Source organism: Ascidiella aspersa, chromosome 8, assembly GCF_963924565.1.
Source record: "Ascidiella aspersa chromosome 8, kaAscAspe10.2, whole genome shotgun sequence".
In the NCBI taxonomy this organism is placed as follows: domain Eukaryota; kingdom Metazoa; phylum Chordata; class Ascidiacea; order Phlebobranchia; family Ascidiidae; genus Ascidiella; species Ascidiella aspersa.
Window position 1 is genome coordinate 2,554,715 of NC_139454.1, and position 11,674 is coordinate 2,566,388.

General features: G+C 37.5%; 1 protein-coding gene across 1 annotated transcript; it reads left to right on the forward strand.

Annotated features, from left to right (window-relative positions):
• Nucleotides 1-3,306: 3,306 nt before the first annotated feature.
• On the forward strand, nucleotides 3,307-10,033 carry LOC146134855 (beta-1,4-mannosylglycolipid beta-1,3-N-acetylglucosaminyltransferase brn-like). Its single transcript, XM_083395687.1, has 5 exons — nucleotides 3,307-3,362; nucleotides 4,168-4,328; nucleotides 5,122-5,353; nucleotides 6,413-6,568; nucleotides 8,208-10,033. Exons 1-5 carry the CDS (start codon nucleotides 3,307-3,309, stop codon nucleotides 8,722-8,724), a joined length of 1,122 nt encoding a protein of 373 aa, XP_083251813.1. The 3' UTR covers nucleotides 8,725-10,033.
• Nucleotides 10,034-11,674: the final 1,641 nt, after the last annotated feature.

Sequence of the window (11,674 nt, forward strand, 5' to 3'; positions counted from 1 at the left end):
TGAGATTCTGTGATTAAGCCCTTCTGGGGTCGCACTGGCCACAAAGACATCTTGTGTACTTACAAATGGTTGCCGTTTTCCTTAACATACGACCACAGCTTGTTTTCTGATAAGTTTAAGTACTGTTTTAACTAAATAACACGAACGATTGATTAGGCTTAAATTATACACAATTCCAGAGAACTGTGGCTACACATGTTTACCAAAATGAGCAGTTTAAATTACCACTTGGATTTTAAGTTAACAATGAAACACGGAAGTGAAACAACTAAACTGCAGGAATTGGTTTGTGGCGACCCCATAAAAGGTTTAGGCCAGTGCTTGTCAACCTTTTTGGAACCGGACACCCTTTTACGTTTACTAAACTCGTACACCCCAGTCCACACAATGCACTGAATTTATAGGAACGTACGCCCTGTTGTACTGCAAAATGAACTGTTAACTGTTATGAAGAACTAGTAAGTACCTAACAATAATGATTATCAAGAGAAATATTTGGCATTATGCCATAAATAGAATACCGGTATAGTATATTACAAGTTATGTACGCTACTCTTAAATACATGTTGTGTCATCATTGCCATGTATTGTACACTTCAGTCAGTCTGGTAATAAACCCGTTTTTATTTTGTATGATACGTGATCATAGGCTTATTGTGATGCGGTATCTTGTACACCCCTGTACACCCCATCAATGTGGTACACCCTTTAACAATTCTGGTACACCCCGGGGTGTACAATACACTCGGTTGGAAAGCATTGGTTTTGGCGACCCCACATGGGGTCGCGACCCATAGATAGGACACCACTGGTCTACAATATGCCTTAAGTCAGCAGCAGTTTGTTTGCCACGCTTAAGTGCGCATTATCTCATCCGTAACTGTGGTCACGCCTCAGCGCATAAGGTTTAGACGCTTCACGGACCCAAAGCCAAGACGAACTTTTGCTGGGCGAACAACAGCCGCCAAATACATTTGCGCTTTTGCTTTGTGTTCGTTTCTTGAACTAATATTTGTCAATGTGGGCCAGTTCGCTTTAAAACGTTTAGTGTATTTTAATCGCACTGAATGGACGGTATGGACAATATTAGGCCCAGTGATGCTCACAAGTTATGACAAAGTTTGAGGCAAAGTTTTGAAGTTTTGTTGAATAGAAGTGATCTATAAATTTTACCGTCAAAGAATTGATTGAGAATAGTTACTTTAGGTATTAATTTTTTTATTCTAATTAAAAAGCATATAGTTAAGGTTGGGCGGATATATAATTCAGTTTGACAACTGAAACACACATATACACAATGAGATTCTGTGATTAAGCCCTTCTGGGGTCGCACTGGCCACAAAGACATCTTGTGTACTTACACATGGTTGCCGTTTTCCTTGACATACGACCACAGCTTGTTTTCTGATAAGTATAAGTACTGTTTTAACTAAATAACACGAACGATTGATTAGGCTTAAATTATACACAATTCCAGAGAACTGTGGCTACACATGTTTACCAAAATGAGCAGTTTAAATTACCACTTGGATTGTAAGTTAACACATGAAAAACGGCAGGGAAACAACTAAAACTGCAGGAATTGGTTAGTTGTGGCGACCCTATAAAAGGTTTAGGCCAGTGCTTGTCAACCTTTTTGGAACCGGACACCCTTTTACGTTTACTAAACTCGTACACCCCAGTCCACACAATGCACTGAATTTATAGGAACGTACGCCCTGTTGTACTGCAAAATGAACTGTTAACCGTTAAGAAGAACTAGTAAGTACCTAACAATAATGATTATCAAGAGAAATATTTGGCATTATGCCATAAATAGAATACCGGTATAGTATATTACAAGTTATGTACGCTACTCTTAAATACATGTTGTGTCATCATTGCCATGTATTGTACACTTCAGTCAGTCTGGTAATAAACCCGTTTTTATTTTGTATGATACGTGATCATAGGCTTTTTGTGATGCGGTATCTTGTACACCCCTGTACACCCCATCAATGTGGTACAACAATTAACAATTCTGGTACACCCTGGGGTGTACAATACACTCGGTTGGAAAGCATTGGTTTAGGCGACCCCACATGGGTCGCGACCCATAGATAGGACACCACTGGTCTACAATATGCCTTAAGTCAGCAGCAGTTTGTTTGCCACGCTTAAGTGCGCATTATCTCATCCGTAACTGTGGTCACGCTTTAGCGAAACAGGTTTAGACGCTTAACGGACCCAAAGCCAAGACGAACTTTTGCTTGGCGAACAACAGCCGCCAAATACATTTGCGCTTTTGCTTTGTGTTCGTTTCTTGAACTAATATTTGCCGATGTGGGCCAGTTCGCTTTAAAACGTTTAGTGTATTTTAATCGCACTGAATGGACGGTATGGACAATATTAGGCCCAGTGATGCTCACAAGTTATGACAAAGTTTGAGGCAAAGTTTTGAAGTTTTGTTGAATAGAAGTGATTTATAAATTTTACCGTGAAAGAATTGATTGAGAATAGTTACTTTAGGTATTAATTTTTTTATTCTAATTAAAAAGCATATAGTGCTGTTTCGAATAGAAGATATAAGTGATAGATTAACTTAGCTCTGGGTATTTTTACGAAAATGTAGATCTGGTAAAATATTTTGCTCAACAATAATCCTAATTAAGCGTTTTTTATATTGGTACAGCAGAAAATGAATTATGGATTTTCAATCCTCTTTTTTAGTTACATATACATTAGTCCTTTTTTTGCATAAAACATTCCTAAATATGCACGTTTTAATGTTGGAATCGTTCGAGTGAAAAAGTTATTCAGCATATGTCTTTATTCGGTAAGCCATAATACCGTGGCATAGGTTTTTGTGTAATAAAAACAACCTAACTATGCAATACGATAAATTTATGTGTTGGAATGTCAGAAAATAAAGCTTTATGTTATCTAGCCTGGCATATTCAGAACATAATAGAAAAGTTACTTTTTGTAAAACCCCACTTAAAGTGCAGAATCGTACAGTGTTTTAGGTTTTAGTTGGCTAGCCTTTTATATCACAAACCTAACTATTGTAAATAGTGTGTAAAAAACATTTCGTGAAAACCTTCTTAAAAATACGTATTTTGATGCTAAAATATCGCAGGTGAAATTTTCAGACTGTCTAGCATTTCACTGAAAGTGAATTTCCAGCAAGCGTGTAATGCCAGAGCTGGAAAAATGCTCAGGGGCTGTTGCAGGTTAAGGTGCCACATAAAACCGTCTCTGAGCCTGCGCAGCTGTAAGATAACTGCTAGAGCTCGCCTATGCTTTGCTCTACTGGTCACCGCCGCCATGTTTTCCTACTGCTATCAGGCCGCGAAAGTTCAAAAGGTGTCAGTCATTCAACGGTAAGTCTAGCGTTGTAAGTAAGACAAATGCCACACTGGTAGATTTGCGTTGACCAGTAACAAATCACTTGGTCTTAGACTGGTCACATGTTTATACCGGGACGCACAGTAAGACCTACAAATAAACAATATTTAAATCAGAATCATCTACAATACCATAGCATTAAAACAAACGACATAATAAAGCTATACACGCCGTAATAACCACGACAGAATAGACCTCAACCAGTCAAAATAAGACCTAAATCCATCAAAATATGACCTAAATTGACAAAATAACGCCTAAAACTGTAGGAAAATAGCGCCTGAAGCTGTATGGGACGACAAAGGCAGTCGCTCTTGCTTTTAGCCTTTATGGTGTCGACGATTGGACGTCCTATTTGAAAACACCTGCTTCAAAAGGCTTGTGACAAACACAAAATATTGCGATATTTTATCAAAACATTAATCTGGGTATCGAGACACTTTCACCAAAGTATCCTTGCCTGTTCCTTTTAACTTCTCAGTAGTCTGGTTGGTGTCAGTGAAAGTCTGTCCAATAGCTTTCGGCGCGTGGTTAAAATGGCAACGTCACGTATATTTCTTGATTTTTAAGGTTATTTGCTGACGAATATACGGGCTGAAATGTACTTGGGCTTGGGTAACTATGCACGGATCTGTAATGTAGCTTGATAATTGATCAATCACCTTAATTTGTTAGTTTCCATACTTAATTTCATAATTTTCAGTTCGTGTTACTGAGAAGCAATTCTAGCATCTCTTACAAAAAGTGGCACGCAATGAAATGTACTATTTACTTGAATAGGTCTTTTCCGCCAAGCCATCCAAAACTGCACGACAGGGGAATCAAGTCGGCTCGCTCCAGGGAGGTTACAAAGGTGCACATCACGCAAAACTTGAATTTAAGGCCGAAGTTCGAGTTTCTCATGCAACCAAGCCAGGCATGGATAAGGAATATTTCTTCAAGTAGGTGCTAGACGCTATACATCATATCCATGCGGTTAAGTAATTGTATTTTTTCAATAAATTATTCTTGTAAAATTTGATTACTTTTTACCCCGATTTCTGTTTGTGAAATAGTTTATCGCATTTTGTTGTTTAAAAATCAATAAATCGCTCATGATAGAACAAGTTAACCTATTTTTAAAATTTAACATTTTATTTTGATGCAAATAAGTTCTGGAATTGACTTAATATAATAATAACCAGGTTCTAATTCAGGGGTTGGGGCACCAAGTAATTACCACCAACTATACTTTTTTACTATTCAAGTGAAAACCATTTAAATACCATTCAGTGCTTCCCAACCTTTTTCAGTTCGCGCCCCACTTTTTAATTTTTTTTAAGTTTTATTGTGCAACCCACAAAGAGATGTGACTAAATAGTTTGGCAATAATTTAAAATGAACTAATTTAAAATTAGATATACAGTTACAATGTATGAAACTGTAACATAAAACCTGCATATGTGCTACTGGCGTACGTACTGAAATGGTAAATGCGATAAACACATCTAATGGTTACTTATTTGTTGCATTGTTGCATAAATGTTACGTAATAATAATGTAAAAATTTCCCGACCTAATACAAAACTTTAACATTTAGAAATGCTTCTCGACCCACTGATTGTGAAGCACTCTGTTTTTTCGAAGAGCTTTTGAAACTGTTTTCGGACTCGTATAGCTCAGCGAAGCCGAGAAAATAGTGAATTCCGTCGCCTTATGTTCATTTTCCTAACGTTCTTGGAACTGTTTTGACAGACAGAAACCGGGCGATGTTTGCCTTTATCAAATCAACTCCCAACCGTACAAGGCAGAGACAACGTTTGCGGGAAATGCTGAACGACCGAAAACCAAGCTCATTGAACGAGATCGCCCTCGCCACTGTTTTCGTTCTCGGCCAATCGGAAGACGCCAAAAAGGGTGCGGGGCTGGAGGCGGAGCATCGGCTCTTTGGCGACATCTTGCAGTTCCGCGGAAACGCCACGACAGGGTTCGAAGCAAAGTTTCAGTTTCATAATATTGTTTTGTTTGACACAGCGGTTGTTTTTTTCTTCATAAAAAATACATTTAAACGTGACGTCATCGATTTGGTGATGACGTCAGCAAAATTTTTTTACAACCAAACTGTAGAAAAATTCAAGAGGAACAACTTTGCCAGCGAAACTTTTTGGCTATCTTCTAAGACTTTTGCAGGAGAAGTCATGAAGCATCAGCTGATCAAAACTTTAGATTTAGAGAAAAATAATTCAGCAGTTAAAGGGTTAATATATTTTTGCCAGGCCATGTCCATTTTTACACAGTCATCCCACTATTTTCTTGAGTCTTCATAAACTATGATTTTTAGTAAATATCTGTGCACAATATAGACTGTGAACAATTTCACCAATAACAAACGACAACCAGGTTTTTGAAGGTTGCCTTTTAGACGTCATTCGCTTCTCTAACATTTTCATGCGCATCGCTTTTTAAATAATTAAGCAAAATTTGGGATGATTAACCGGACTTTTTGTCGCCATTAATGGAAAGTTAATTTTCAAACTTGTTTGTCGGGATAAGTAATAGTTGTCAAAATTGAAATTGCAAGAAATAAATAATTATGGGAGAATAAATAAAACACAATAATACTTGACCCAACCAAACCCAAACGCTAACATCCACCCTAACCCAGATAATGTTACAAAATAACCCCCCAGATAAAAATGTTGTAGGACTCAAGACCCGCTGCGGATTAAGAGTCTCGGATGTTTTACATGGATTCTAATTTTTGGTTTGATGCATTTTACATGAGTTCGACGTTTTATATACAAAATTAAAGTGCTTGAACCGTTCCAACTATGTTTGTGGCGCCGTCGCCTGAAAGTCTTACGACTCTAACGCACATTAACGCAGGAGATATTTGTAGCAAAAAACTTTGCGACCATAATATAGAAAAAGAGCAATTTTCACGGATATGTTCCAATACCGGCAATTGAACGTTTTTCAAGTTTATTAAAGGGTCTGGCCTTAAGTTGGGTAGACATTGCTTCAAAGCTAAAACGCTTTTTTGCAGACAAGATTACCTGAAGGTGCTGGCCAGTATGCAGTGGGCCTCCGACCATCTGCCACCCAAATTCCTCTACTCATCCGGAACGGATGACGTCACAGTTCACGTCACACGTCTTCGTGACGCAATGGGATACTCGTACGAAAAGATGCACGCCAACAGGTAGCTCGATTACGTTAAATTGTATTTAAAATTGTGTCAAAACCTCAACGTTCTGTGTAGTAGCGACTTTAACACTGTCTTGGCTTACAAGCAGTTAAGTAATTGTTTTTTTCCAATAACTAATTCTTGTAGAATTTGGTTACTTTTTAACCCAATTTCTGCGTGTGAAATGGTGTCATTTATCAATGTTATTTGGGCATATTGAGTTTATCTTGTTTCAAAAGTGTTAAATAAAAAGGCCTTTAGACGAACAGTCGAAGTCGGAACCGGCAGGATCCATAACTTAACCAAAGGAAATCGAAACATTTTAACCAATCATAAATGCAACATGAACATAAGAGCCATAAAGTTAAGTCACGGTCAAGTTAAGTCAAAAACTTGATAAGGTGCATTCGGAAAATTACCTTGACTTGGTCGTTTAAAGGAAAATTACCCTTGGTCGTTTTCATTTGAGTTATTTGCCGATTTGTTTGGCGAAACTTTAATTTAACTTAGTTAAAACGTACTAATACACTTGCTTTGATTTTTGACAGAAAGCATAGAAATAAAGCGTTAAAATTAAGTTTGTTTTCGATTGCGTTTGCTTAGACTCTAGAATCTTTGGGAAAAATGACTTGACTTGGAATTAAGTCTTTGGGCGTCTTCATTAAATAATTTCTTAATTTAAGTTCGAGTCAAGTGATTTGGAAAATAACTTAAGTCCTAGTCAAGCATTTTGAAATAACTCAAGTTCCAGTCAGGTTTTTGTAAAAAACTCCCAGTCAAAGTCATAAGTTGCCCAAGTCTACTTCCAAGTCACGTTTTGTCATAAATAAAAACTTAAAACTAATTGTCTTACGGATATATGACTATTCTTAAGCTTTGCACATTGCTACCCTTATTTGAATTTGGTTACTTTACAAATAAAATCAACAAAAATAGCATACTGTTAATTGAATCGGTTAAAAAAATACCGTTCCATCTAACAAAATTTCCCACATATTGTGCCCGGAACTAAACTTGTTCCCGCGGAAGGAAATTGGGAACAGTATAGAATCCGATGCAAAAGGTCGTTGCTTAAGCGAAACAAGTAAATGTGATACAAAGTTGGATTTGTTAAGGTAAAATAATTTCAACGGAATCGTGTTGTAATAACAGTTTGAAAGCCCATACAGAAGTAGGTAGCATTTTGAACGTTTCGAATATTTCTATTCATTTTCAACATAGTTAGAAGGCACTTATTATTATAAGTGTTTATAAACTGCTAAGGCTGACGTTAAAAAGAAGGAAACAAGGAGGGATACACTATCTAAACCGGGATAGTCAGTGTACGGTGATAGGTATCATTTTGAACGTTTCGAATAACTCTTTCAACATAGCGAGTGGCAACTTCAAAATGCTACCTACTCATGTATGGGCTTTGGTATTCTTTAAACGTCACTACAACCTCTTAGCAAATTACCTTAAGATTTATTCGAAACGTTTAAAATGCTACCTACTTCTGTTTGGGCTTTGGTATATTACGTCTTACTACAACCTTTAACCATGATGCTCCAAAGTAACATAAAATTCGTATTTTTACATGGCTTTTTTTGTTGTATTATGTAAGAACATCCCCTATCACCAAAACCAACTCAAAAACATGATTTTCCATATCCAGTTGGCCAGAAATGCCGGTGCTCTGCGGCTACAAGAAGCTGACCAACGCCACGCCGACGAGACAAGGACCTTACCGGGTTTCACTGGAGCGTTACAAGTGGCCGTACTACCCTGCCTCGTGCCATGGAGCCTTCTACACAATAAGACTTGACTTCGTGGAGCAGCTTTACGCGCTTTCGCGGACACTTCCGCATTTGGCCGACGCCGATAACGTTTGGGTGACCGGAACTTTGCGGAAACGGCTCGGAATGCCGGACGCCATGCTCATGACGCCGCAGTATGAAGCAGTCAAGTGCGTGGCGGAACCGTCGGAACCCTGGGACCCCAGACCGCGCTGGACCGTCCACAAGATTATCCGTGGCAGGGGGTCGTTTCCGGGGGGCAACAGCGTAGGGGAAATGTTGAACGAAATGCGAAGAAAGATTTTTTTTAACCTAAGTTACCCGGCATTAGATAACCAGCCCATTCCAAAAGAATTTCCCTTTCTTCAGCCCGGCGCAGTCGGCCTGAGGAATTAAACAGGGGCAGTGTTTTTAAATCATTTGTTGGAGCCCATTTGACCCCCTTAAAATTTAACGTGGCCTGTTTCACCCCCATAAATTTATTAGGGTCAATTTGACCCCCTCACAATTTATTGGGAAACTTTTGACCGCCAAGGGATACCTTAGTCTGTTTAAAACAACCAGAGTCCGAGACCTGAGTCTTGAGTCCGATCCACCATCGCAGTATTTAACCCGTCCACATAACCGACATGTAATGATTCACCCATCCAAGCTGGTTATGAAATACTTAACTCTGTGTAATTTGCCAAAGAGCTACCTAGTCGGTTTAAAACAACCAGGGTCCCAAGTCCCGAGTGTAGGTTCAAATCTTGAACACCCTTTAACTAAATATAATTTTTAAGTTTAAATTTAAAGCCACGTTTTCGGAAAATGGGAAATCGATTTGGCTTTTAACCGATTAAAAAGTTAAAAAAGGCTGTACAAAGTGATTTCACATTCCCGAAGACGTTTCTTGCTTCTTGAATTTTACCGTTACACAAATACTCGTTTAATTTTACAATGTGACAATTTTTTTTATGTTTATTGTTTTTGAAATTTTGGTTATTTTATTTTTTGTTATAGTTGTCTTGGCCGAGTGGTTAAGGCGACAGACTTGAATTTTATGGGGCTTTGCCCGAGTAGTGTTTATTCGAGTCCCGAGTCCGACTCTGACTCAATAGTCCTGTATTTCACTCGTTACAGTAACCGTCATATACAGCAATCCACTCATACGGGTATCATACAATTCATTCATCTATAACGTAATTGAAAAATGCTCTCTATTTAGTTGTATTTGTTTTTCTAGCATGTTAAAACGAATTTTCTAGCATGTTAAAACATTGCTCAAACGAAAATCCTGATGATTTTATGAAGCAATAATATTTACTACCGCCATAATGCGGCTGTCGCGGTTCTATTAGGTTAGGTTGGAATTTATGTTTTTGTGAAATTAACATCGAAGCACAATAACAACGAAAATTCCTGTAATCTACTGAACTGGTTGTAATTTGATTCCGATACGATATTTATAAAGAACTATATATTATTCCATCTTAAAGATTTACATTTTGCAATCTTATCAGTTGCGAACTTGCTACTGCGCATGCGCACGCCGGACTCTGGAATCGAGTATACTCGAGTAGTCTTACCTAACCGAACCTTAACCGGCCTTTACTAAAAAAAGTTTAGTAATTTAGCATTTGCCTCATTTGTATAACGAACACCTTTTGAAGTTGGTTAAATGTTTTGGTTACAATACGCAAAGTGGCACATTTCTGAAACAAATCTTGACTATTTTCTCCTTTGTTTTATTTGTAATCTAATTTTTTTAATTTTTTTTAATCTGTGAATCGTACTTGCAGTCACTTTAACTCTGAAAACGTTCTTTTTGCGAAAGGAAAAATAAACTTTGTCCAGAGTAACGAATAATTATTTACTTGAAACGAGACTTTATATGTCTTGCAAATATCTTTTTCGAGTTTGGTAGCTTAGCAAACAGGTTTAACCTGCATGGATTGCTGACCGAAGGTGATTAAGCATCCTGCTCCCACTTTCTTCTCGCGGAATTTAAAATATTTAAACTGTACCGGGAGGTGGTGCTAAAGTGTTTGATTCGTAAAAAGCTAAATGAGTTCATAAGGAAACGATTCAGGTTTCCAGTTAAAAGCTAGGTGTAGAACCAGATGCAGCATTTAGGAAGCAGCGCTACTAAACATTAACAGGAAGTAATGAACGTTCGGTATTCTATCTAAACACAGTAGATCTTATAGAAAAAGCCTATAACGTTCTAAATGACGCCCAAGCAGCATAGGACAATTTAGGCCAGCTTTTTGCGTTTTAAAACGTTAGGCGGGCACTATTTACTGTGTGTAACAGGATACGATTTGCTTTGTAATTCCATCTGTCTTAGAGGGCTTATGAGAATGTCGAAGTAAATCATCTGCGCCAAAACTGTAAGAAATGTTTCGCATCTAATATGCACGGTTTGGATTTAATTGTGGTTCACTTTAAAAGGTCTCGATACCTTTATTTTTAATTTCTCAATTTATTCCAATTGACGTATGGTTTAGCAGCTATGCATTACAAGGTAAGAATTGATAAAAATAACAGCTAATCTAGAGCCTTATAACTTCGTAGGTGCTTTTTTTCGATCGATGTATAGCTAGTCAAAACTTTAGACTAAAATTACAGCTGTCAAAGTTTGAATAGCAAGAACCTGAGTATTAATGCTTTTGCCACTTTTTGCCATTCCAACTGCCAAATTAACCACTTGCATTTTCAAAACAATGGGTGATTCAAAGATAATTCGAATATCAGCTGCATTGTTTAAATTTAAAATACCGGCAACCTGAAAGAATGTTCATTTAAATAGGCATGGTTGATACTTTAATTACCATCAGTTCACCTTCAATACATTAAAACAGCTTTCAAACCTTGTGACCTTATCGTGATATAGCTGAACGCAACATTGTTTTAAGCTTTTTACTTTTATTTTAGTGATTCGACGAAATACATTTGTTTGTCAGCTTTGTATCTTTAAACCTTTTTAACTAGGCACAAACCTAACTGGACAAATGTGAATCAAAGACTCGTTAATTGCTTTCATGTCAACTTTGACTTTATGAAGCAGGGTTGTGCGAAAGGTTGTCGATATTCAATACAATTTGTCGTTGCCACTTGATTTCCATGTTTAGAACTAGATGCTAAATCAATTAATATGAATTATGTAGGTCTCTCTTTGAAAAAGATTCCTTGATCATATCAAAAAAAGATATTAGTAGAAACAGCAGTGGGTAAACCTATCAGTTGTACATTCAGTACTACTTGCGCCTTCCTTCATAATACAAGCGTTTCAATTTCATTTGAACAATGTTTAAGCTCTTAAGCTTTGCGCGCTACAAAACTTTACAATGGTAGCGCTCTTAGC

Bases quoted from the DNA above. Each gene is read 5' to 3' on its own strand.
- LOC146134855 (XM_083395687.1), top strand. From the start codon at position 3,307: ATGTTTTCCTACTGCTATCAGGCCGCGAAAGTTCAAAAGGTGTCAGTC. The intron at 4,329-5,121 runs GTAGGTGCTAGA...CTGTTTTGACAG, and splicing joins GATAAGGAATATTTCTTCAA to ACAGAAACCGGGCGATGTTT. The intron at 6,569-8,207 runs GTAGCTCGATTA...TTCCATATCCAG, and splicing joins GAAAAGATGCACGCCAACAG to TTGGCCAGAAATGCCGGTGC.